The sequence below is a fragment of the Oreochromis niloticus genome, linkage group LG23 (genome assembly GCF_001858045.2).
Source record: "Oreochromis niloticus isolate F11D_XX linkage group LG23, O_niloticus_UMD_NMBU, whole genome shotgun sequence".
Classification (NCBI taxonomy): Eukaryota; Metazoa; Chordata; class Actinopteri; order Cichliformes; family Cichlidae; genus Oreochromis; species Oreochromis niloticus.
In genome coordinates this window covers 23,874,653-23,902,609 of record NC_031986.2, presented here as the reverse complement: position 1 = coordinate 23,902,609, position 27,957 = coordinate 23,874,653, and the positions used below count along the sequence as shown (strand labels likewise).

General features: G+C 40.8%; 2 protein-coding genes across 7 annotated transcripts in view; one reads left to right on the top strand and one right to left on the bottom strand.

Annotated features, from left to right (window-relative positions):
- The window catches only part of LOC106098971 (uncharacterized), a 242,365-nt gene that overhangs the window by 70,669 nt on the left and 143,739 nt on the right, over nt 1-27,957 (bottom strand). The window lies entirely within an intron of this gene.
- On the top strand, nt 1,740-27,578 carry LOC100691162 (DNA repair protein RAD50). Of its 6 annotated transcripts, none has more exons than XM_019351509.2 (29): nt 1,740-1,936; nt 2,331-2,492; nt 5,542-5,679; nt 5,832-5,915; nt 6,417-6,568; nt 6,655-6,840; nt 6,972-7,176; nt 9,493-9,621; nt 10,177-10,342; nt 13,274-13,332; nt 13,535-13,669; nt 14,096-14,302; nt 14,594-14,770; nt 14,877-15,034; nt 16,971-17,146; nt 17,571-17,808; nt 20,496-20,685; nt 20,833-20,959; nt 21,134-21,327; nt 21,439-21,549; nt 21,805-21,897; nt 22,119-22,232; nt 22,913-23,040; nt 23,173-23,274; nt 24,036-24,158; nt 24,244-24,329; nt 24,512-24,645; nt 24,728-24,861; nt 25,155-27,578. In XM_019351509.2, exons 3-29 carry the CDS (start codon nt 5,551-5,553, stop codon nt 25,330-25,332), a joined length of 3,915 nt encoding a protein of 1,304 aa, XP_019207054.1. In that variant the 5' UTR covers nt 1,740-1,936; nt 2,331-2,492; nt 5,542-5,550; the 3' UTR covers nt 25,333-27,578. The 6 variants fall into 6 exon arrangements, 5 of the variants coding, with proteins under 5 accessions (XP_019207054.1, XP_019207055.1, XP_025759011.1 ...); XM_019351510.2 differs by having other exon boundaries at nt 1,740-1,975; nt 2,349-2,492; XM_025903226.1 differs by having other exon boundaries at nt 1,740-1,975.

Sequence of the window (27,957 nt, the reverse complement as noted above, 5' to 3'; positions counted from 1 at the left end):
GAGTAAAATTAGTTGGTTTTTTTTCTTTGCCAGTTTAACAGTTTCTGTTTTGCCTGTCACTATTCCCTGTCTGTTTTCTTACCTGGTTCTTCCTGACCTTGTACTTTCTCCTCATGTTCTCCTCTTTCCTCTCTCCCTCTTTGGACTGACAATCACACACAAATAGATTGTATTCAATTAGATTAAAAAAATACTATTAAGATCACTAATAAAAAGTCCTCTCTCAGTGTACTTTCATCCAAAAGGCAAATAACCAAACCACATGTACATCTAATAAAGGATATAAATACTGAAACACTGATCCAACATTATCCTTTATTGATGAATCATTTGATCTTACACTTTTACTTGAATGTGGCTCCTTTTTCGAAAAAACTTCCTCATATCCATTATGAACCTGGCTGTCTCTCTGTACACACAGACACACACACATAAACACACACAACAGGAGCTATAAGGTTAATGGGCATCCAGTCAGTTAGCTAGTTAGTACCTTGGGTTCAATATCGGTACATGCACATATGACAAAATAATCACTTTCTCCCATTACATTTCAAACAGGACAGTGGTAACAACAGTAGGCTACGGACAATGTTAAGTTTTAGATTTTAAATAGGCTGTATACATTTCAATGGGAGCAACAGGACGGTCAAATATCGCTGAATTTACTACAGAGCAGGACAGATTGTAGGGTAGCACACATAGTCGGGAAACACGTTTTCAGCCCAGCAGGTTACCTGGGTGTAATGTTTTTCAGCTAAAAAGAAACATGGTCTGACTCCTACCTAACTACATAAAGAGTAACTGAAGGTTAAATGCAGCTAATATGTCCTGTTTTAAGGCAGGCGCTTCCACCTCCGCTCCGCTACGTCTCAGCCACCATCGCTCTGGCAGCAACGGAGCTACAGCCAGAGCAGGGGAGAGCCGAGCTGGAACAAACCATTTTGGAAGGGGGGAGGGGTTATCTATACTTTTGTTGTTAAAATGTTCCATCTCAATTACGTACTGTATGGTTTTTATATTTTTAGTAGTGTGTCCCACAAACAGCAAATATTGTCAAAAAAAAGTAAGAAATCTTTGGGGGTGCTTTGATTCATTTTGGGGGTGCAATGGGCTAAAATCGCCCCTGCAGGCTATACAGTACATAGTATCACAATTACCATGTTTTATGTAACTAAAGTGTTTAATTATGTGGGCTACAGAAAATAATTAAGTTTATTAATAATTAAGATTATATTTATATGAAAAACGTGTATACTTACTGAATTTGAATAATTTTAACCATATGTAACCACCTGTATATGTGTTTGAAAAAAAAAAAGCCTTTGATTTTTCCACCCCATTTGATTCCTTTGCCACCCTCATGCCACCCTAATTTCTCTCGATCCGCCCCTGTTTAAACAGTCAGGAAGCTGTAAAACTAGGAAAACTCTGGTAACTGCAGGAACTGCAGAATAGTTCTTCATTCAGTCAAATTAATTTCAGTTTGAACTGCATACAATCTAAGAGATCTTTTATTAGACTGGCACAGTGACCTTAAATGTTTAAATGTATGCAGTTTAAAGTTTCTGATTCTGATGTGCAGCTGTCGTTTTGTGCAGAAGAAGCGTCACGTGACCCCTTTGCGCGGGAGCGCGCACTGGGCAGTGAGAGTGGGTCCAGTTGACTCCGCCCTCACAGTCCAACCAACTGGACGTGGAGGCAGTGACGTTTTACTTTGAGAGTCGTTTCATTACCGTTCAGTTTGTGGGTCACAGGATAAAGTGATACATTTATTGTTCTCACATGATGTCGGACTATTTCAACAAACTGAGGACGTTTTGCTGAATAAGAGGATAATCACGTCTGTGTGAACTTGATCCATAGAAAGTTTAATGCTAAAAAACCCACGTTTTTCCATGATTTGGACACAAATTGCGGCTGGATCAGAGAGAAGGTGGGTCAGCCCCTGAGAGGATAAGGAGGATCCATGGCGGTAAATAAAATCCATTAGCAGTGGTTGAACTTTGACCTCTGACTTTTACCACTTTCTGGCATCGTTTCAAATTACAGAGAGGTGTGTTTAAACAAATAGAACTGTGACAGGAGAGCGATTAACTACTGATGAATTTATATGTTTCACTGGGAGGGATATAGAAACAGAACATATAGAGTTACATGAGATACACGTGAGCTGCTGGACAGACAGGTGATATTCATGTGAATGACTTCACTAAGTACGAGTTTGAATTCTTTCTTTTATTCTTCTGTCAAATCCCGATGATTTTTGTCATGGTTAGTGGTCGGAAGGACTCAAAATGCAGATTTAAGTACAGTGTTTTTATTTACAGTGACACATGATCACACAGGAAAGCAACAATCTTTGCGACTGGGTTCTGAGGTGTCCTGAAGGCTCCAATCGTCGCCACGGGGGAAGAAACACCAGAAACAAGTCCACAACCCAGTGAGAACACTCACTCAGCCTGAGATTCCTGCACAGACAGGAGCAGAAGGTAAGTATCAGGGAACACACAGGTGATGGAGAAAAATGTTCATATGTTGGCGAGCCAACTTTACTAACTAGCTTAGTCAACAATCCAGCAATGAATGAATGTCTTCTTCTGGCTTAAATGGGATCTGGCTGATGACCAAATCTCTCATAGGTGTGGTAATCGACCCTGGTGCAAATAGACTGAGACATGCCTTTAAAAAGCAAGGTGTGGCTAAAGATAACAGATAGAGGTAGAGAAACACAGAGAGAGAAAGAGCGAGAGAGGATAATATGAGCCAGGAGACTGGAGGACCATGATTTTTGATTAATCAGATTATTTCAACTGACTGTTTTATAGAAGTCACTATGACTGTGTAGACAGTTTATATAGACGGTAAGTGATGCATGAGACTGTTAACTTCACAGAAACTAAGGACCAGAAAAATGTCTGATTGTGTTTTTTCCTGTGTGACAATCTGCTGTAGGCCAAAGTTTCAGATTTCAGATTTGCTTATGTAAACTTGATTGCTTTATAGAGGTACACCATAATATATACGATATGTTAAGGTATATGTGTTTTAGTTATCATCCTGAGGGTTGAAGTCTTTTCAATAACTGCTCACCAGGTGATTATTTTTCTCCAGTTTACTTTTGCATTAGGGGAGGATGAGGGTTTTCTCTGTGTTACAAACCAAAAGTGAAACCAAATAGAAGGGAGCTAATCTTAGTGCACAGTTTCTATGAATCAGTGTTGGCTTCAGTCACAAAGACTGGGACCTAAAGTCAAATGATTACCTTTGAATCACTATCAGTACTGTATACAGCTGTAACTCACACAAACCTGCTTCACCAACACTTCAAATCCCGACCATGACACCAGTAAACCTGCAGCCTGCAAGCTGCCAGAGTCTGAAAGAGCTGCACAAACCAACCCACAGTGTCATTATTTCCACTGGAACATCTGCCATCCTCTGAGCTGTGCTGTAGTTGGATCAAACTTGCTGTTGTTTGTTTTCTTTTTAGTTTATTGATTTATTACTTAACAATAACGACGCCTAATCTAAACTTATCTACTTATTTCAGTGTTTAAGTTCTCCTGTTATGTCCGACACTGTCTGGTATTTACATTCATGGCACTCATCTCTGAGTCCCTATTCATCTCAAAGCTGAAGGCACTTCTAAAAACATTTTCCCACATAGTTTAAGATATCCTGTTTCCAACTCAATCACTTAAAGATGAAGAAGGACATTACAATATACATGAATGCAAGAATAATAACTATTCCGTTATAGACTGTTTCACCTGTACTTTTACTTTCTATACTTTCACTTCCCTTTGCTGCTAAAACATCTTTGCTTTTATTTCATGAATTTATGAATGGTTGAGATCAGTGGTGCAAACAAACAAAAACATGGGCTCTGAACTACAGATCTGAGGGAAAAAAGAAGTCTATATGTTCTCCACAAATGTGACAGTGTGTGGCATAGTAACGTTTTGATGAGAAGGTAAAGTCAGAAATGAATCAAATATATAATTCACCCAGTAAAACTATTTTTTTTTTCTGTTCAGGAATGTAAGTACATATCTATGTTCTGACATCTTAATCAAAATAATAATGATAATAATGTGTTTTACTAATGATTTCAGAATTTTGTCAAAACAATACATTTGAAAATTCATGGCTTACAATAATTATATGTTAGAGTTAAAAATAACATTTAGATCAAGAATTATGCTGCTGGTGGATTAACCATAAGAAACATAAGAAAATATTTAGGTAATTACCAGTGCTGTTAATTTAGGGCATCAATGGCATAAACTTTACACTGAGTGGTAAATTTGTTAAGCACTGTGTATGAATCATCCCCTATGACCTTTAGATTTACTACCGCTCCACTCGGTTCAACAACAGCAGAAGAGGTATTGCTGAATAGCACACGATTACCAAAGTAAAAGCACAACGCAGCATTTCTTTTAAAGGTACAGCAATAATGAAAGAAAAAAAGGTAACTGGACACATTTGTGATAATTTCCGTGTAATAACTGCGAATCAGGGCTACAAAATGCTGACTGCATATTTTAATCACAATGCTACTGCATGTAAATAAGTGTGACCATGCTTCAGCATAGTCTGTATTACCACTCATCAGATTTTCCTTGTATTTGTTAACTTTAAATGACTGGATGTCCAACTTTCAGCTAAGAAACATTTAGCTAGATTAACCCTTTTATGCATAGTGGTCACTACAGTTGACAGCTATTCAAAGGGTGTTTTCTTGTATTTGTGTCAGTGTTGATGGTACACTTGCACATAAACCACTACATTGGACACTGATGTAACACTCCATACCCTGCCATGTTTAAAAAAAAAAGCATGTTTAAAAAAAGTACATGTTTAAAAAAATGAAGTTCAAAATGCACATGTTGCATGCACATAGTTCAAAAATCTTTTTGTCATGCCTAAAGATGAATAAAAATACTTAAGAAAAAAAAAATCCTGAGTGAGGTTGTCATAATTCATGCATGAAAGGTTTAAAAAATATCTATTTCTTTCTGCGGTGTCATGTGTCAGTATCGTGTGTTCTGTGTGTTGGAATTTTTATATGATCACATGACAAGTCCAAGACAGGGTTAAACAACAAAAGCCCCATTATGAGACAGAACAGAGCAAGCATCAGAGACAACAGAAAATTCTGACACAGTGGGGAAAAAAGAGCTGCTCTGTGTACAAACTGATTGTTTTCTATGTTACTTAGTGGGTGTTTCCAAAAATGAGTTTTCTGTTCCTGCTGCAGTCTTTTGATGCCACTACAGCTGAAAGTTTTGTTCACTTTTTAGCACACAGCTGTTTGATACATGCTAATATACACTAAGAGATTTGGTAACATAGATTGGTATAGAGATTGAGAAAAGTAAATGCTACATTCATCAGACCATCTGACGCTGTTTACTGCAATAAAAGCTGCTCATCAGAGGCAACATACAGCAGGAGCAGTCATGCTCATAAATCACTGATATTTAAAGTGTCACTGCTGATCCTTCAGCTTTTAGTTTGTTTTCCTCTTTTCAGAAAGCCAAAATGTCAAAGATAAATGAGATGAGCATTCTGGGCGTGAGGAGCTTTGGGATTGAAGACAAAGACAAACAGGTCATCTCTTTCTTCACTCCTGTGACTGTGCTGGTTGGACCCAACGGAGCAGGAAAAACAGTATGAGGACATTCAGATGAGATCAAAAGTTGACTGTGGGGTCAAACAATACATCATTTAGATTTTAATATTTAATTTTTTTAAATGATCAGTGCTGTTTGTGTTTTTATCCATGTGCACCGGGACTTGTGTTTTCTGTTTCATCTTTTTAGACGATTATTGAATGTCTCAAGTTTGCGACATCAGGAGAACTTCCACCTGGATCTAAAGGAGGTGCTTTTGTTCATGATCCAAAGGTTAGTCTGCAGCTCTCTCATTTTAGCTGATTAGACTCTGAATTTAAAAATGTCCTTAGACAAAGAGTACAAAGAATTTTTTAAACAGTAATTATGTTGTTGGATGAGCCAGTTTATATCATGACTTACTTATTTGTTCTCATTGGTTCCCAAATTGTGCACTGAAAGGCAAATCTCCAAGTGTTGACCACATTTTATTATTTGAAAACAACAAAAATAACATGTGGTTTATATATATTAACGCCATAGAAAAGATATATTTAAAAAACAAAAAGCTGACTTAAGTTGAAGGTATTCCCAAAGCTACCGGCCTTATGGCTTCAGTTATTCATACTAGATCCAGAGAGCAAAAATCTTCTCAGAAGTGCGTTCATCTAAAAAATATAATCAAATGTTAGACTGAGAACATGAGACTCCTGCCTCTTTCATCTATTGTCACTGATGTCAGTGACACTCCACCCTCTGTAGTTACAAATCTTATCATTTTTATAAATGTTGCAGGACGCCCAGAGGACAGTTGTACGAGCCCAGATTGAGCTCTCACTCTCAGACATCAAGGGAGAGGAAATCGAGATCCAACGCTTCATGTCCTGCTCTCTGATAGAAAATAAATACTCCTTTAAAAGTGAAGAGCAGAACATTAAAAGAGCAAAGTAAGAAGCTGAGTTGTTTTAACTGATGTTTAAAAATGTATAATTTGGATTGAGGTGATATGGTGCCTGTCTTCATGTTCTTCTAGGGATGGAAGGAGGGTGAGCAGGTCTGTTAAGTGTGGCGACCTGCACCAGGAAATAACGTGTGCGCTGGGTGTATCAAAGTCAGTGTTGAACGACGTCATCTTCTGTCATCAGGAAGAGTCTAACTGGCCACTTAGTGAAGACAGAGTTCTCAAAGAAAAGTTTGACTCCATCTTCAATGTAACCAAGTAAATCCAAAATTTGTTTGTGTCTTTTTTGACATAAAATCAATCAAACCCAACTAAAGATAAAAAAAAATATTGACCTGTAGGCTCCTTTCAGATATTACAGAGCAAAGAATGTCCTGTCTTTCTTACAGGTATAACAAAGCAAGGGCGAAGATGTATGAGCTGCGTTTGAAGCAAAGTCGGACAGTCGAACGGTGTCAGGCAGAGCTGTCCTACCTGGAGAAAAACAAGGAGAAGGCCCAGCAGCTTAGAGATAATGTAGCCCAAAAACAGGCTGATCTGAGGGCCTCACGAGATCTGATCCTGCACATAGAGAACCAGATCGATCCACTTGAGGTGGGTTCATGAAACAGGCAAGAAGGTTCTGGTACTACTTTTCTGTAAACCGTTCACATGAAGTGTAATCAATTCTGATTCAGTAAAAGGACTAGATGTTACAGTCCCTGATAATACATTGCTTTAAATGGAGAAAATCTTGGGGGATGGCTGTTATGAGGAAAAGCAGCCCAGAAACTTTACCAGCGGCACACATCGTTGTGTTGCAACTTTTGTTGTTTTACCCAAGCTAATCTGCCATTTTTCCTTGGTTAGGTTTAGGGATTAGAGATCTGATCTAAATTATAATATTAAAATTTGGGACACATCGTCAGTAGTGGACCTTGGATTCATCGGGTGTTTCAGCCATTATCACTAGACAACCTCATCAAGGAGGCCCTGCCAGGGTTGATCAGGCCCCGGAGTGTGTCACTGGTTTATGTTAAAATTGTTTTTCTCTTCTTCTTTTAGTTTTCCACAGTTTATTCTATTCACTGCAACTGAGAAATACTTAACTCTTTAACATTTATGGAGCCTGATTTATTCAAAGGGACAGAAAAGGTGATAGAGAGAAGTAAGACAAGTAAGTAAGATAAGATAGGAGAGAGCAGAGAGGAGAGCCGGAAGGGGGGCGCCCGATCTGGCTTCCCACACCTCCCCGCCGGATCGGGCTGTACGCTCTACCTCCCCACTGCCTCCCAGAAAAGGGAAGAAGAGCAGAGGGGAGAAGAGCGGAACATTTTTCTTTCCTACTTTTTTCATTCCTCCTTTTAGTTTCACTACCATGAGGTTAGCTGCACAGTCCCCAGGAGACCCTGAGACAGCTGTATCAGTCAACCAGCAAAACTTCTAATGTTATGTTTTACCCTTTTGACGCCCCCTGTTGAGGCAGGCCCACCACGAGTCGGTCAATCCTTGGCATGTGTATCGCGGCTAACTGACTGCCTTAGCTGCCCAAGTGATGTCAGCCCTTTTTAGCCATAGCCAGTGACTGGTCCTCTCAGCAATGTTAGCTAGTTCTCTTATAGCCTGCCGTTGCGCCTGTCCTCTGATCCCAATCTCTCTAAGCAGCTTTGCTGTTGTGCTGGCAACAAAGCCACCGCACCCCACTTCCACCGGGCGCACCTTGACCTTCCAGCCTCTGTCCTCTGCCTCAGCTGCCAAGTTGGCATACCGCAGCTTCTTATGCTCAAATGCCTCCTCAATTGCTTCCTCCCATGGTACTGTTAGCTCAATGACATACGCAAGTTCGGGGGAGTTAGACCAAAGGACGAGGTCTGGTCGCAGAGTAGTTGTTACGATTTCTGTCGGAAAAATTAGCCTCTAATCCAAGTCCACTTGCATCTGCCAATCCCTGGCAACCTTCAGCAGGCCCAGGTTGAGGGGCTCGTCCTCGGCCTGTCTCCCTCCCGGACAAATGCTGATAAAAACTGACGCTCCTCTTGATTCGTGAAAGGTTATCCAACATTGCCCACAGAAAGCAAAAACAATACCTGATTAATGTGGCCACTATGCGTTTCACGGTCATCTCCTTCTGCACTTCTGGACACTTCCACACTTTAAATTACTCCCATCAAAATAATGGTTTTATTTTGGGGAAGAAGTTGAATTTTCAGGGAACCAAATCTGGAGAACAGAGCTGAGAGCAAACAATGACCCTTATCCTATCCCTCCTGTTGCGTTCACCTCCCGCCCCCTTACTTTAGTGTACCTGGTCAAAATTGACCGGTCTGTTTTAACAGCTCTTAAATTAGCATAACAAACATTTTCCACCACCAAAGTCAGTTTAGTCAGTCGTTCAGTGAGTGAGTGGATTCCCATTCATTTCCTATGGCGGACACTTTTGAACAGGAACACCACAGATGTCACAAGGTTGATTAAAACACTCAAAATTCAACAAATTCATCACTTTTATATGTTCAAGTGCATAGTGTGGAGGACATCATAAGACCTCGAGGCAATCAGATGTAAAACACAATATTTATGAGGGTTTTAAGTTGTAAATCAGTGAGATTTGACCCGAACGTGACAGGAAGCTTAAATGAGCTATAAGTGCACAGTGGCACAGATTAGTTGGTTTCTGCTGAATGTTCTCATTCAAATGCCTTCAGATAATTACAGCAGAGCAACGTTCATGTTTGTTCTTGGCACAAGTTTGAGGGTCACAGTGGTAAATAACAGGTAAGTGATCAAACTTACAGAGAATGATCTAAAAGTTGCAGCAGAGCTTATTAATATGTATGTTATAAACAAGTGATACCAGGAGAGCACAAATATAAAAACAATGGGGGTTAAAGAAATGTATTTTATTATTTGATATTTTATAATTTTTTGCAGACACTGCTGAGCAACATAAAAATGAAACTTGAAAATGTGACGAAGCTAGAAAATGAAATCAAAGCTCTGGACAGCTTGAGGAAACAGATGGAGGAGCACAACAAGGAGCTGGAGGAAACTATGGAAGAGGTAACACAATGTGTGAAGGATGTCTGAACAAATATGAGATGTTTTACTTTTTAGTTGCAAAACTTCGAGAGATACTGCACTTTGGATGAAGTTTCATGATCCTGAAAGAGAAACTAATCGATCAAAGATTCATTAGTGTGAGATCTTTGTGATTTTCTGTCAGGTCCAGAATCTTTGCTCAGTACCTGATCTACTCGTTGGTTTTTCTTCCCTGTGACTTCCTCCACCTCCTGAAAGGGAAAATAAGCTGACACAATGGAGGAGATCCAAAATACATGACAGAGCCGTAGAGGATAACAAGATTTCCAGGGATCAACCTAAAAAAGCAGTCATGCTTATTTTAGTTTGGTTTTTGTGCTCCTTTGTGGGATCAATCTTAAACAAGAATGACCAAATTTAAATTAAGTTAGGTTTCTGAGGCTCCGAGGGCCATTTCTGGAAGTTCTTGATCACTCCTCTGACATTTTTATCACTGCAGTTTCCACTGGAGTCAGACCTCAAGACCCATTGATTTAACTGTAGAACAATTCCAATCCAGTGACCTGTGTGTTTCAGGTGTTTCAGGGTTCAGATGAGCAGCTACAGCATACTTACGAGAACCACCAGAGGACAGTGAGGGAGAAAGAGCAGAAGCTGCAACAGCACCAGGAGGAGCTGCAGACCTTTGACCAAGAATACCAGAGACTGACCAGAGTCACGAATGATCTGCTGGTAGAAAAAGGTTCACTCACCTGCGTATACCAGAGTAGCTCCTGACATTTTCCTCCACACCTGAGTATGAAAAGTAGGAGTGGGTTTTGATTATCGATTTTCCGATTAAAATCAATTCTAGCTTGAATAACGCGATGCACTGAAAAAAAGGGCTTGGCCAGCTCTTGGATTTATGTAAGCATCTTGCGTGTATTTAACACAATTGCCTCATGCTTTAAAGTTAAGTGTAACTATATAGTGTAGAAACTACGTCATAAGCAGAGAGGGTAGATTAAGTTGTTCATATCATGTTCGAGTGAAGTAAGTCAATAATATAGCAATGTTAAATCCCGCGACACCGCACGGGATTTCAGTCTCGCACGCTTTGGATCGTGGTTTCAGGAAGGCATCCATCTCAGTCAAGTCGAGCAGCTGCCTTTACTTTTTTTGGTATACCGAAAAGAAGTAAATTCGGTGGTTCTTACATTAAAAAAGTCTGCCTTTTAATTTGAACACAAAAGTTTCATGTTTCTATCTTGAACGTAATTAAATCACGTAGGATCTGTATGAAATTCAACTTAATTTGTGATAAAGATCACATGAGATTTCAAAATCACTGAAGTTATAAGAGGCACACAACTACACACACACCACGTGTATGCTATTGCTTTTTATTGTGGTGTAACCTATGAAGGACAAAAACGTAAAGAAAATTCTGCATCAAGCCAGTTTGATACTCCTGGGTTGGTGGCATGGTGGTTAGTGCTGTTGCCTCACAGTAAGAAGGTCCTGGGTTCAAATCCACAATCTGGTGCAAGTGGTTGTTTGTTTCTATGTGATAGCCTGGTGAGCTCTCCAGGGTACCCTGCCTTGTAACCTATCACTTCAGGGTTATGCCCCAGCCCCCCCTGCAACCAGGATAAAGATAGGAGGATGGTAGTTGTTGTAGATCCATTAAAATTTTATGGTAACTTTGTTGGACATTATGTAATATGAAGATAACATGTAATATTTAAGTGACAAAGTAGTACTGGGGTAAAAGTTATTGAATACTGTTGAAATAAAATGACAAAATTGTGTAGGATTAAAATATTCCAAGAGCTCAACTTACTTCATCTAAACATGTTCCAATTGCGTTTTCTGAACACAAAATGCACAAGTTTATTGAATATGAATAAGTTGTGTTGATTTAACTCATTTGTTTAAGTTTCTGCCAAAGCAAAACATTTGTGTGCAACCAATGTTCACTACTGAATCAAGTAAATCCAACATGGCCTTTTTTTCAGTGTGTCGATTCATTAAAATCCTGAATCAATTTTTGAATATACATTTATTTTGCCCGAAACGCTAAAACAGCAAATGAGAGCAGGTACACGGATTCTGCACAAAGATTTAAAAACAAAGCGCGGACCCGCCAACGCATCAGAATCTGTGAGATGTTCGCTTTCTCACTGACGGCACGTACATGGACACGCCATTGGATGAGAAAGCCGACATCTCACAGATTCTGATGCGTTGGCGGGTCCGCGCTTTGTTTCCGTCTTTTTTTGCGCTAGATTTTGAAGCTGCAGATTTTGTCTCTCTCCAACCAAATTTGACTGAACCAGCAGCAAAAGAAGATCCAAACTATGCTTCACATTTCGCTTTACATAAACATCGTCATGAGTTTCCTCTTTTGCTGTTTTGCTTCCACCACGATAAAATCACACTTCATGCACAGCTCTCTCTCTCTCTCTCTCTCTCTCTCAGGTATAGTTTCCCATCTAAAAATCTCGGTTTTCTGCATTATTCACTTGCTTTTTACCCTCCACTCTACCGTTATGTACAGTAACTTAATTTAATTGAAAGTCTCATTTCTGCTGTTCAATACTGAAGAAATTTAAACTTTTTAAAATTATGCAAAATTGCAAAACGCTCAGCTGTGTCTCTAATAAAACCTCTGTAACTTTGCTCTGCTTCACTTCAGCAGCATCAGGTAATGTTCATACGTTGATTAATGATTTTCTTCAGTTTTTGTTCTACTGCAGAATATTTTTAAGGTCATCTGCTGTAAAAAGCCAGGCCAGGAAAATCTCCTTCATGTTTTTCTGTGTTTTATGCTCAGTTACTTTGACACAAAGGCATCTGTTGTGATATGTACACCTCTGATAAAGTCTTGCAAGTGTCAGCTTTCTTTTTATAGATATAAAAATATGGATATGTACTGATAAATGATCAGAATTATAATATTTCTCACTGTCTGAGGCAAAATCTCCCCGAATCGAATCGGGACCTTGTGAATCAGAATCAAATCGATTCTAGAAATCAGTGATGATACCCAGCCCTAATGAAAAGCACATCTTACAGCAGGTGTATCTGACATCACTGTGCTGCTGTGGTTCCTTCAACCTCCCATTAATGTTGCTGTGATACTGTCATTACCACACAGTCTCATTCAAGTTCATGAAACAATCCCAACTCTTTCACTTTCAGTCTATTAATTACTATTTTTGAAACATTCATTTTCATCCGGCTGGTCTCATAGCTGCTGATTCTTGTCTGTGTACAATATTTACCATGCTGCATGAAAAACTCTGCAGTGGGTCAGTTTAAGCAAAAGGTTGTTTTCCACTGAAATGGACCCTTTATGATGTTAACCATGAACTGACCATGAACTGGTGAAGAGCCCTGACAGCAAACTTCTCCCAACACTTACATCACAAACATGTGATTGTTCAGTAATGATGGTCCTGGAACAACACTGATAAGAAACAACATCAGCACAGTCCTATCAGATCATGTACTTATCACCATATGTGTAACCAGTCATTCGTTAAGTCGTGTCTTGTTGTTGTGACATGTTTTCACAGTAAATATATCGCTCAGTACACTGACAGAATAAAAAATACTAGAAGTGGAATAATGCACAGTGTGGATGCTGCGTTTCCTCAGTGCAGAATTAGCAACATTTTTTTTCCCACAGGTCGTCTACAACATGAAGCTGAACGTCACACTAAGAACACTGAGGACCGCGACAAACTGGTAAGAAGAAAGAAAACCTCTGCTCTCTTAACTTGTTTGTTTCTGTCAGGATAAAGTAGACATCAAGCTGTTTCTGTGGAGTCTGTAAATCCACTAAGGTGGACTTAATCACTCAGAGCCAGCAGTGACATTAAATATGCATGTGGATTAATACAAGGACACAATAACACTTTTATTTATTCACATGTCATCTGTGTCACAGGTCCACTCTTTGTCATCCTGTCTGGAGATGGAGGGTTACGACCAGCTGCCCTTTACTGTTTCTCAACTCGAGAGCTTTTACCATCAAGTCACACAAAGGCTGGAGCAGGAAAAGGAGAGAGTCAGTCAGCTTTTGGTAAGAAATGCTCTCTCACTCTCAGTTTTTGTCAGTATTTGTATGTAATTTTTCACAGATAAAATAATGTCCAACCAGTCATGGCATATTGCTGCCCCTCCCTGAGCCTGGTTCTTCAGCAGATTTCTTCCTGTTATAAGGGAGTTTTTCCTTCCCGCTGTCACCAATGTGTTTGCTCATAGGCGATCTGTCGGGGTTTTCTCTGGTTCTCTGTATTATTGTTAGTTTACATTATAAACTGCCTTGAGATAACTGTTTTTGGGATCTGGTGTGATAAAAATTAAATTGAACTGAAAACAGAATTCTAAGATAAAATCCACATTAGCTAGAGATGCCTACAAAAAAGTCATCTGAACAATCATATATGAAATATTTGTGCTCTTCACTTCTCTTCTTCCTCCTCCTCTTAATATTTGGCTCAATCAGGCAGAGCTGCAGAAACTGGAGCAGCAGAAGCAGCAGTCTGTTGATGAAATGAGGGACAGGAAGACGTGCACGGAGAGAACGGTGGAGATGAAAAGAGACGAGCAGCAAAAGAAGCAGCAAGAGCTGAAAAACATCACAGAAGAGCTGCAACGACTGCAGGATTCATCTAGTCGACTGCAAGAGCTGGAAAATAAACTGGCTGAAGTGGTGAGAATGCACACATACACGGATCATGATGTTTTTGAGGTTGCGAAATCGTCACAGGTTTCTTTGATATTCTCTTTTTCTGGATCAGAGACTGGATATATCATGCGTGTCTCTTACACTAGATGGATCCTACTCTTTTACAGCTTGATGTATTTATCCACTGACTCTGTTACAGCTGCTTTGTATGAATCACAGTTCAAAAGCATCCTTCTTTGTCTGACACTTGCCTCCTCTTGAGCCTCTTTCATGTTCTTATATCATAGATTGTGTTTTGTGTGTGTTTCTCTTCAGGAGCGTGAGGATGCAGTTCAGAGCTCCAGCGTGGAGGAGCTGAAGGCCGAGGTCAAGAAGCTCCAGAGCGAAAAGGTTGAACTCGACTGCACACAGAGACAGCTCGATGAAGACATGGAGACACTCAACATGCACACAGCTGCACTCACACAGATGGACATACTGAAAAAGGGCAAAGTAATGAGGAACCTAAACTCACCTGCTGCTGCTTCTCTGCTTCTCTTACTGATCATCTCCCTTCTTTCCCTTCTCTCCTCTCATCTTTCCTCTTTCTGTCCTCCAGGCCGAGATGGAGGAGCAGATTCTTCAGATCCGGTCTCGTCACTGTGAGGATCTGGTGTCTCTAATGGGCCACTTTCCAAACAAGAAAGAGCTGGAGGACTGGATCTCTTCCAAGTCAAAGGAAATCAGCAGCACCGGGGACAGACTTACAAAACTCAAGTTGGTAACATTTCTTTTTTTTTTTTTTCAAAAGTCTTTTTATTAAACAAAGGTTTCAATATAATGTATACAAAAAAAAAAATGCTTCAGAATTTTCCAAAATTTCAATCTTATTCCCACCCTAACCCTTAAAACAACAAATAGTTGGCTGCCTGCGGCCCAACAAAACAAAACAAAAAAAAACAGACAAAAACGAAAACAACAAATAGACTCATATAAGAGAGAGAAAAAAAAAAAAAAAAAGGGGGGGGGGGGTGTTTCCTTGGACTACTCAGTAACAGTAGTTGTGGGCCTTTCAAAAAAGTCCAGAAAGGGAGACCACAGTTTATAAAATTTATTTTTAGACCCTCGAACTGTATATCTAATTTTTTCTAAATCCATACAGGACAATACATCTTTTAGCCATTGTGTGTGTGAAGGGGGAGAAGAGTCTTTCCATTTCAGCAATATAGCTCGCCTAGCCAGCAGTAATGAAAAGTTTAATATTCTGAGTCTGGAGCTGGACAGATTCAAATTCTGGACCACACCAAACATAGCACAGAGTGGCTCTGGTTCAATTTGATGCTGCACGACTTCAGACATCGTATGGAAAACAGATTTCCAAAAGGTAGACAACGAAGGACAGGACCAGTACATATGAAACAATGTACCAGGAGCACCCCCACACCTTATACAGGCTGGGTCCACCCCTGGGTATATGTGTGCCAGCCTATCCCTGGACCAATGCCCCCGATGAACTATCTTAAATTGGATAAGTGTATGTCGAGCACACATTGATATATTGTGAACCTGGCCAAGGATAGAGTCCCACAGTTCATCCGTAATATGAAAGGTAAGGTCCTCTTCCCATTTAGATTTGATAGCAGCTATTGAAGAGCATTGTAAATTGGAAATTAAGCTGTAGAGGGCTGATATTATACCCCTTGAAGTTGGTTTGAGCATTAAAAAATCATCTACTGGATTGTATGGAGGCATTTGGGGGAATTCTGCTGTCACACTCTGCACGTAATGTCTAACCTGTAAAAAGCGAAAAAACTGAGCTGCAGCTATGCCAAATTTGGTGGATATTTGAGAGAAACTTACAAATTGTCTGTCTTCATATAAGTCTGCAAAGGATTTTAGGCCCTTTCTATGCCAGATATGAAAAGCATTATCTGCCATTGAGGGAACAAATAAGTGGTTTGCTGCAACTGGGCTTTGAAGTGAGAAAGCCCGGAGACCCAGACTCTGCCTAAACTGAGACCAAATCCTAAGAGACTGCTGGACAACTCTATTGTTACTGGGTAGAGGCGATGCCAAAGGGAGTGATGAACCCAAAGTCGCAGGTAGAGAAATTTTCCCACTTGAATATGACTCCATGGCAACCCAAACTGGTGGTGACGGTTCGAGATGATAGTGTCTCCAATATAACAAACACCTAATATTGGCGGCCCAATAATAGTACTGGAAATTGGGTAGGCCTAAACCTCCAACCGACTTGGGCCTTTGAAGAATAGATTTCTTCAATTTGGGAGCTTTGCCATTCCAAATATATGAAGTGATTAGTGAGTCTAAAGATTTAAAAAAGGATTTTGGAATCAGGATAGGGAGGCATTGAAAGACATATAAGAATTTTGGAAGTAGCATCATTTTCACTGAATTAATCCTACCTATTAAAGATAAGGATAATGGGGACCATCTAGACAACATATACTTGCACTGTTCCAGCAGGGGGAGGAGATTCTTCTTAAACAAACAATTAAATTGCTCTGTGACACATATCCCAAGGTAATCAAAGTGATCTGTGACTATTTTAAAGGGAACATTTACCAAATCCAGATTCCGAGCCCTCTCATTAATCAAAAACAAAGTTGGTAACATTTAAGTAGAAAACAATGCTTTTAAGCTGGATCTTTCCCCGACACTCACCACTGTTACATTGTGGTTTTCATCTCAGAATGGACTTGGCATCAAATGAGCAGAATAAAAGCCACATTACTGCTGAGCTGCTGAAGAAGGAGCAGCAGTTAGCCACAGATGAAGAGAAGTTCTTGAATGTTTGCAGCAGTCGAGATCTGGAGCAGAACCTGAGCAACCTGCAGAGAGATCTGGACGAGATATTCAAGACAAAAGGTAAATGGTCTCAAACAGGAAGAGTGGTAGCTTCTTTGGACCTTGCGATCAGTTTTACGTGGGAACTATTTTCTTTCTACTGTCTTCATCCACCAACCAAAAGAATCCTGCAGCTATGTGACAGTAGGTCATCTGGGAGGTGCAGCATGAACATTTACATCCTGTCATCATAGTTGATGCATGCTTCCTTCTGCAGAGGTAGTCAGAGAGTTGAAAGAAAATAGTTTCTACTTGCTCACAAAAATGTTAGTTTTTTTGTCATGAGACACTGCTTCTAAATTATTATTATTATTTATATGAAGCTCTGAGCACCACAGGACAAGCACCATTTAGAAGAGAACTGCTTCTTTAAGCCTCCTAATGTAGTATCCATATGAATAAACATGATTCCTGTGTCCTTCTTTCTGCTTCTGTCCTGGTTTAGCTCTACTAGCTGGAACTAAAGTGGTGTACACCCAGTTCATCAGCGAGCTGAGCGAGCACAGGGAGCCCTGCTGCCCCGTGTGCCGACGATCGTTTCCCTCAGAGTCTGAGGTGCAGGAAGTCGTCAGAGTCTTGCAGTCTAAACTACACCTGGTGCCAGAAAAACTGAAGATCACTGAGCAGGACCTGGAGAGGACAGAGAGGAGGAGAGAGGAGATAGTGGCTCTCAGGCCTGTGAGGTACAGTGTCAGAGACGTTTGTGTCAAACCAACAGAAGTCCAGTCTGTCCTCATTTCTTTTTTTCTTTTCCAATCTACATTGTCCTTAGCTGTTTTGGTTAATTTTTTGTGTGTACGTAAAGGTACATGTAAGTGTTATTCACCGCTATTTGCAAAATAGGCTGGATGAATGTGTAAAGCACCAACCAGGCTCACAAGAGTTTTTGCTTGGTGAGTGTTGGATGGGATAAACCTCTGCCTCCACATCAGTCTGACTTTAGACAATTTGGAGGCGGAAACCAATGAATGGTTACTTTTAACACCATAATGGTGATACATCATTGATTTACAACTTTAGCTACAAAAATTTGAAATCATTTGGAAGATGGGGACTTGAGGACAAGATGGTTCAGTGGCTCATTACTGTTTCCTCATAGCAACAAAGTCCTGGGTTCAAACCTGGTGGCTTGTTGTGGACCGTGTACAGTCCAATGACATCCATGCTAAGTTAATTTGTGATTCAGAATTGGCTGTACCCAGCCTGCACCCCATCTGGGGCAAATTCCAGGCCCCATGCAACCCCTTTTTTCTTTTTTATTCATGTTTTGGATGGACAGAAACATTAACAGATATACAACAGGAATAATCATATTGTCAGTTCTCTGTCCGTTTCTTAACAACAACCGACAAATAAGGACTAACAATAACTAAAGAAAACCAAAAGGGAGACAAAAAAACAAAAAACAAAAACAAACAAAAAAACCCACCAGGAGAAACAAAATAAGAAACCGCCTCCTGGGAAACACCAGCAAAAACAAAAGCAAAAGGGGCAAAACACCCAGGTGCCTAAAAACCAAACATAACCTTGACCACTGATAACATTATACAATTTCTTCCCTCTACTGGCTTTCAAAGAAAAAGAACAACAACAGAGATACCAACGACACATGAACCCCCCCCCCCCCCCCCCCCCAAAAAAAAAAAAACACTTATCACAATATCTAGGAGACATTGTCGACGTACAAAAAAAAAAGGACCCCAGACCTGCTCAAAAATATCTTCTCTCCCCTTAATTCTGTACATAACCCATTCATATAATGCCATCTTAGACATTTGTTCAGTCCATTCCCTGATAGAACAGGGGCTGGATGACTTCCAGTGCCTCAGTATTATCCTGCATCCTGTTATGAAAGCCAGACACATCCATATTCTCTGTCTTCTGGAGAGGATACTGTTGTCAGGTAACAGGCCCAGGACACACACAGCTGGAGACTTAGAAAGATTAAGTTTAAAAATATCATTCACCAAGTTAATGATCCTGTCCCACAAATAATCATTTTTCCGGCATGCATACAACATATGAACTAGGGTCTCGGCTTCCTCCTGACATTTCCAACAGGTGTCATTATCCACAAGCTTCAGCCTGACTAATTTACTGGGAGTCCAGTAATTTCTGTGAAGCAACTTGTATTGGATAAGTTGAGACTGTGTTTCAGGTGAGCAAACATACCATGATGAAACCAGCTTCTTCCAACTGTCCTCTAAAGTCTGAATTCCCAGATCTTTCTCCCAGCACTGCCTCAGCCCCCCCAAATTGGGAGAGTGCGCCTCTCTGAAGATCCCGTAGAATTTGGATGCCCTGATTCTATTAATGCCAGGAGCTGCAAACATCTCCTGAATACTAGATGGAGGGTCTGGGTTATTATTCAAAATAGTTTTAATACAGTGTCTAATTTGAAAAAACCTCCAAATTTCCCTTGGATCCAGAAACCAGGTCTCTTGTATGAAAGCCAATACTGGATCTTTAGATGGTACTGGTCTTCCCCTCTGAGTGAGGAAGGCCTCTAAAGACGAGGGAGCCACAAGACTTTCCTCAATCGCAACCCATGATGGCTTCTCCGTAAGGGAATTATGTATCTTAACTAACTGAGAGAGAGAGAAAGCATAGTGATAACAGACCATCTTGGGCATTGCCAACCCGCCACTATCTTTAGCAGCATATAGTTTGGACCGATTAAAAGATGGCTTTTTGCCTGCGCACACAAAACCCTCCACACATGTATTATAAAGCTTTAGCAAATTATGTGGGACTGCTATAGGTAACATGTGAAGAAAGTACTGAAGTTTAGGAGCAATAATCATCTTCACCAAGTTAATTCTGCCCAAAAGGGACAGATTTATTTTAACCCAATTCTGCAACAGCGGACGAATGTTTTGAATCACTGGGGAGATATTTACTTGCATTATGTTATCTAAACCAGGAGTCAATTTAATCCCCAAGTAAGTCAAACCCTCGGGCAACCACTTGAACTGCCATGAGCTCCTAATGACTGGAGGACACAATTTAGAAATGGGCATAACTTCCGACTTAGACCAATTTATGGTGTAGCCAGAGATTACAGAAAAGGAATCAATAATTGAGGAGATTGCAGGAACTGCGTTACTTGAAATCAATAAAATGTCATCTGCATACAAAAAAGTTTTATGTTCTTCTTGACCCAAATCCACCCCTCTGATTTGCTTACATTCACGTAGTGCAATAGCCAAAGGCTCCAAAAACAGGGCGAAAATGAGAGGTGATAAGGGTGAACCTTGTCTAGTGCCCCGACTTAACGAAAAGGAGGGTGGTCTGTCCTCATTTCTTTGTAAGAGATAAAAACGAAGAATCCACTGTCGATTCATTGATTTTTCTCTTTTATGTCTCTCAGGGAGGCCATTGTGCAGTTTCAGGAAAATGAGCTGCCAGCATTGAGGAAGCGGCTGCAGACTGTGGACAGAGAAGCTGAGAGGCTGAAGGGTGATGTGGAGGAGCAGGAGGCTCTGCTCGCCATCCTGAGGTCTGAGGAGGAAAAAGCCAAAGACTGCCTGCAGGGCATTTCCCTCATGGACTCATACCTGGTACCAAACATTTGTCTGTCTCATTCTTTCTCACCACATGTGCCAGACACAGCCAGGACCTGCACACATCTGTCCTTTTTTCATGACAAAGAATCAAGTTTAGGAAGTACATAAAAAGTGATGAGATCTGGATTTCCTTCTCTGTAGAGAAACCTTGAAGAGGTGGAAAGGAAAATTGATGAGCAGGCAGCCAAACTCCAGGAAGTAAACCTGGACAACACATTTCAGCAGCTCAGTCAGGAGAAACAAGAAACTCAGGACCAGCTCGACACCAGTAAGACAACCAGCTCTGTTTCCAGCCCTGATTTTAACTCCGACCCTCGATTTCTCCCATGAAACCCACGACAATCCAAAGTGTGTAAAAACTGGACTTACTGCATATCTCTTATATCTGCGTCTCTGCGTTGCAGCATGATTTCCTTTCCTTTGGCCTTTTGTGTCCTTGCAGCTTACAGCACAATTGTGGGTAAACATAAACAGATCCAGGACCAGCAGGAGCAGATTCAGAGGCTGAAAAGTGCAGCGATAGAGATGAGAGACGAGCAGCTTCAGCTGATCAGAGACAAACAGAAGCAGGAGAACCTGGAGGAGCTGAGTGCAGAGATCACTGCTAGGATGGAGGCCTTAACCACAGAGATCAGGGTGCTGTTTATATTTTTATTATTATTATTCATTTACCTATTTTTATTTCTCTGTAAGTGGAAACAAATATTTAACGTTGCATTTTTTTCCTCTGACTTTGTGGTCGAACAGGAGGGAAATGAAGAACTGCGCCCTCTATCAGCTGCTCTGGAGAAGCTGCAGCAGGAAAAGCAAAAGCTGGTGGAGCAGAAGAAGCAGAGAGAGGAAGAAGAGCAGAAGAAGGTGGATGCATGCATGCTCTTTTAGTGGGAACGTGTCCTTCTTTCTATCTGCTGCACATTGTCAGGTTCCTTTGCTCGTAACCAAAACCAATGAATCAACACAGTTCAAATTACACACAGTTATAAAATACATTTGCATGTAGAACCGTGTTTAAGACAAAAACATAACATCATGTGTGCAATGTTCTTAGAGCATTTCTATCAAACAGAGTTGTGAGTGTTTATGAGGTAACTGCTGTAACTCTGTTACTGACAGATTCGTAACATTGAGGAGAGACTGAAGGAAATCACTGCCTTGCAAAGAGACGTCACTAAATATGTTGATGAGGGAAGAGACAAATACAAAGAGGTAACATGATGATTGCTGCTGGATAGACAGGATTTGATGCTTCTTTTTAAACAAAGGAAGCACTGAAGCACCTTTCCTTAGTGTTTAGAGGATTTCACCAGTTTCCTAATATCCACTACAGTTAGGACTATCTGACCACAACTGTATCCATTTATTTAAATGTGGACTGTAATCATGTTGATTTATTATTTTTTTATACTATCTGTCTGCCAATGTTGCAGGACAAAGAGTCAGAGTATCAAGCAGCAACAACTCAGCTCCAAGAGGCTGAGAGGAATAAAGAGAGGATCAGCACAGAGATGGGAAACATCCAGCAGGACAAAGACACTCAAAAGGTGTTTTGATTCTTGTTTTTCTCTTTTTTTTAACCTGGAATTTTAAAAATGAAACTTAGGGTTATTTACTCTCATTGCTGATGTCACACCCACCTTTGCATCTATTTAAAAGTGAAGCCACAAACTGTATATAAAAGATGGTCTTAGCCCCATGAAATCAGTCCAGAAGTGACTTAAACCTGCATTGCTTCTAATGACCAGCAGGGGGCGACTCTTTCCTGATTGAGTTTGTAGTTTAAATCTTATTGAATCGAATCTTATTTTAAATATTTTTGTAAGTTATGGTCTTTATTAGGCTGATAAAGCAGGGAATGCATTAGGGCGGGTCTACCTTTTGATTGACAGGTCGCTGCTGTTTCTCAGCCAGATCCACATCTTGCTCGTCACTCTTGCTTGTTGCTAAAAAAGGGAGATGCCAGGAGTTAAATAAGTCTACTGAAGCCTTTAAAACTTTGATTTCTTTACTAAATCGTGACGTCACAGTGGCTACATTCATCTTTATGTACAGTCTATGAGGAAACTCTGGGCTCTTTGTCCTTTAATTTAAGAAAAACTCATAAACCTCTTCAACATCCAAATTCTTGTGAAGAATGTTGTATAAAAAAAGTCTATTTTATTATCACACTGACACTTTGTGTGCTCACTGACTTCAATGCTGCCATTATTGAAATGTTCCTCAGGTCAAAGAGCGCTGCTTATGGGACAACCTGACCTTGAGGAAGCGCGTTAATGAGCTGAAGAACATGGCGGCCAAACGTGAGGCTCTGGAGGAAAAACTGAGCTACATGCAAGTCTCGCAGCTTCAGCGGTGAGAGCGCCGCACTGTAAAGTCAGCCCCAGCCTCTGCTACTGCAGCAGTGTCACACCTCAGGTGGTAAAGATTACTCAGGGCCAAGTCAGACTCAGTTTTTTACCCTCATGTCTTTCTGTGGGTGTCCAGACAACGTGAGGAAGAGGAAAGCAAGCTGGCCGAACTGAAGAGCGAGCGCAGTCGGGAGGAGGGCGCACAGAAACCCCTGGAGGAGCAGATACTGGAATACAGGTTTGTTACGCTGCTCTTTCCTCGGCTCTCACCATATCAGGTTAAAGTAGATGGCTGCACGCCCTCAGCCTGCTTCTGCTGGACTTTCCTTCCTGTTAACAGCTTTTTCTCCTCGCTGTCACCAAGTGGTGCACAAAGGGAATCGCTGGCTTTGCCTCTACATACTACTCACTTATTTTCATAGCCAGCCAGGCTAAAATATACACTTTCTGCTAAGCAAGCAATTCTACTTTGACACAGATATATAGCACTGTGCAAAAGTCTTGAGCCACCTCTCATTTCTTTCTATTTTACTTCTAAGGAGCAAAGCTTGTGTAATGTGTTAACGTGCTCTGGAGCAACAGTGTTCCAGCTTTCAGTGCCTCTTTGGACATTGGCTCAAGACTTTTGCACAGCTCTGTACCTAAAATAAGATCATTTCAGTGATCAAAGTTAAACAACAATGAAATCAATAAAATTCCTTTGACTTTGTGCTCATGACTTAAACACATTTCCCATAATTCATCGCTGTAACCCAGAGTACTTCGGGTATCTGAGGGTTATATAACATGATTCACACAATAAAGGCGACAATTTTCATTTTTCCACATCACATGTGAAACGTGTGCAAAACAATAGAAAAACTCTTCCCCCCACGCTGAGTGTGGAGCCTGGACAGAGCTGAGAAAATCCCTGATTCTCCCTGAAAGTTCACATGAGCACATGAAACAAGAGCGCTTCACTCACTTTCACTCATCTCTCATCTGAACCTTTGATTGCAGCAAACAGCTGGAGGAAGATCAGTACGGCAAAGCTGAGGAGCTCCACAGAAACAAGATGATTGAGATGAGGACCACACAGCTGCTCAGCAAAGACCTGAAACTCTACGAAGAGGCTCTAGATCAGTAAGTTTACTGCAGGTCGTCGCTTGATCATCAGTGTGGGACAGAAACCGTGTGAAGGTCATCAGAGTTTCTGTTGCTTCCACAGAGCCATCGTGAAGTTCCACAGCATGAAGATGGATGAGATCAACCAGAACATCAGAGACCTGTGGCGCAGCACCTACAGGGGTCAAGGTGCATCTCACTGACCCTCCCAGACAAAAATCAGCTCAGTGAATGAAGACGTGCTCGTGTCTATGACACTACAGCAGAGTGGGATCGATACCTCTCAGACACATTTTACACGTCTGATCACCAGAAAACTGCTCAGTGGGTAAATGTGAGTGTTTGGTCTTCACCTCGTGTCTCCTCTGCAGATATCGAGTACATCGAGATCAGGTCTGAGGTGGAGGAGAGGTCAGAGGGGCGGAGGAGCTACAACTACAGAGTAGTGATGATGAAAGGAGACGCAGACGTGAATATGAGAGGGCGCTGCAGTGCCGGTCAGAAGGTATTTAAAAGATTTTCTGTGTCAGCGCCTCAGTCACTTAAACTCTTGTTTAGTTGGATGGATTGATCCTATGTGTGTTTAGGTACTGGCATCCCTGATCATCCGGCTCGCTCTGGCAGAGGCCTTCTGTCTCGACTGTGGAATCCTGGCCCTGGATGAGCCCACCACCAACCTGGACCGGGAGAACATCAAGTCCCTGGCAGACGCTCTCGTAGAGTCAGTGCATGCAAACGATGTGTTACCCAGAGAAACCAGATGTTTGTTCAGCCTAAAGCCGAACCTCTGACTTTGTGACTTTCCCTAAAGCAGACGGTGTAAATAAAAGCTCACAGCTTCAAAGTACAAACTTATAATAAATGGATGAAAGATCTCAAAGACAACCTGACATGACAAACAGTAAACACACGCAGCATGTTTCCAGATCTTACAGAGTTGTAGCTTCATCTGTTGCATTATTCAGGCTGCTTCTTGAATCCTCTCCACTTCTCTGTCTCCTCCGTCCTCTCCAGGATCATCAGGACTCGCTCTCAGCAGCGTCACTTCCAGCTGCTGATCATCACTCATGACGAGGACTTTGTGCAGCTGCTGGTTCGGTCTGGGTGCATCCAGCACTTCTACCGCATCAGCAAGAACCAGGACCAGAACTCAGAGATCACAAAGCACAGCACAGCCTTCCTCTCTGTGTGACACCTTTGTACCTCAGCAGCTCTGACATCACTTCATGGTTCACCCTCTCACACACGACCACGTGAGCTGCTCGCCCGGCATCAGGATGAAATTTGGATTCGGCGTCTCAGCTGACGACACCTCAGCACGTGAAAGTCTGTGGACTAATGGACACAACCTGTTCAGAGATCAGAGGCAGCTCCACAGTTTACTTTTATATTTCCACGTTTCCTCTGAGGGGACAGTGTTCTCTTATGAATATTTTTATGGGACAAAGAGGTGTGAGTGGTGTGTGCTGTGATTTAGTTTTTTAGATCTCCTCTGGTTCCTCTAAAGGGCACCCAGGACAGTTCAGAACATCAGCAGCTGTTATGGAGCCAGAGGTGACTCCAGCTGTCAGCATTACCTGCATGCATAAAATTATGTTAATGCATGAAGGAAATCCTTTTTTCCTGTTAGGGTGGCTCCATTTTTAGTTTATTTTTTAAATATTTTTCTTCACTCTTTAATTTTTTTCCTTACAAATATTTGCTGCTGGGCTTAGTAGAATAATGCACATTTGTCAGCACTCGCTCACATACACACTGCATGTAGTACCATCACACTCTATTCGGTGTTTCAGTGTTCTTGTCTTCTGTTAAAACAGGAAGAAGAAACCTGTAACAGATGATGTCTGAGAGGTTTTCATGTTAACAAAGATCTGTCTGCTCTTTGATGAACGCTGTTTGGCTCACGCTGCAGGAGGTGCTGGTGTTTTTATAGGACAGCTGAGGGTTCATCTGCTCTTTAAGACATGTTTGATCTGTGTGAATGTGACACATTACTTTATTCAGGTTTGTGTGAACATTTACTTATTTTATATATAACCTCATCATAAATGATGTTGTATACAGCCTGTTTAACAACATAAAAAACATACTGCTATTAAAAAACAGAAAGAAACTCGTTGTTACTACATCGGATCTGGTAATAAGATCATTATGAGAACAACGGCCCTCTAGCGGGAGAAGTAGGAACTACAAAAACAGTAAAGGTTTAAAAAAACAACACAAACACTACTTCCTGTTAGCGATTTTAGTGAAGGTTATTGTTTTCGACCAAAGTACTACAGCTTATCTGACACTGTTTTAAACATTAATGTGTGACGATGGGCTGAAGATGTTAATGTGTGAAAAAATTCTCTTTCAGCCGTCTAAGCTAGCTCTCGCTAACTGGCACAAGCTAACCCGAAGACAATAGGATGACAGTTGAAGCTGAGTTGTAACTACCACTAGCTAGCTTCACTGCTACCTCAGATTACTTTCTGTAGACGTGTTAGTAAAGTTTAAAGAGTAAAACAACCGCTGATCACATGAATTACACCGCTGTATCCTCTTTGACTTCATGTCCGCGGATCATAAACTACAGAATTTCCCCTGCCCTCTAGTGGACAACTGCATGTGTATAATCACTTTAGAGAAATTACATATGGAAATAACATCCGGTGTGACACTTCAAAATAAAAGGCCCCAATGTGGTTTGATATATACACCAGAGGGCGGCATATATCAAACATACTGATTATAAAACTTACTGTAATGTCTTAAAAAATGTTTGTTAAATGTTTAAAGGAAAGACAAAAGACACACAATTATTCAATTATGGATAAAAATACATTTATAAACCAATAACAGGTACTGTCTACAGAATATATATATATAATACTAATATCCTACATAATCGCTGATGTGACTGAATTAATTGTTCTGTGTTGTTTAATTTTTCATGTGAAAAGATATCAAAAGTTTACCTTAATATGTATTTGATCATAAGCTGTTTTTTAAGACACACTCTTTCCAGATCACTTTTCTCATGGGCGTATTTTTTTTTTTTTTTTAACTTTTCACTTCTAGCTACATTATGTTTGACATGTTTGGACACCTTAGAAAAGCTTAAAGTGCTTCTTATCTTTAAGTCTACAAATTCCTAGTCTGCAGCCAATTGAGCTGAAAGTGTCATCTGGAGAGGCTGTCTTTCAGGGTTTATTGTTCTGATCCCTCAAACACAACTGATGGTGCGTTAAATTAAAAGAATGAGAATATTAAAATCAAGTGATCAGACTGATTTACTTCACTGCCAATTGTGCTAGTATTTCTCACTGAAAAAAAGCATCTGCAGCATGCTGCAGAGATTTCAGAGCTCATGTTGGAAGAGTGAGACATTTCTCCACTCCTGTCAGTTTATTTGTAATGTCAAATGAAGACGTGATTAAAAAGATCATCAAACCACCTGATTCTAAATGCGCTCAGTGGAGTCAGAGATGACCTGGAAGCTTTCTGGTAAGCTAACAGAAGACTATAAGGAGACAATGCAAAGACAGACAGCATAAAAGGAAGTTTGCCCACATCACTCCCGTCCTAGCTGATTTGCACTGGCTGCCTGTGAAATACCGTATCCAATTTAAAATTCTGCTGCTTACTTTTAAAATCACTAACAATACAGCACCGAGCTACCTTAAGGAACTCCTTAACTCATACGTTCCTGCCAGGGCTTTAAGATCATCTACTCAGTTACTATTGGTGCAGCCTAGATCTCGGCTGAAGTCTAGAGGTGACCGGGCGTTTGCCCTGGCTGCACCAGAGTTGTGGAACAACCTTCCGATTGGGA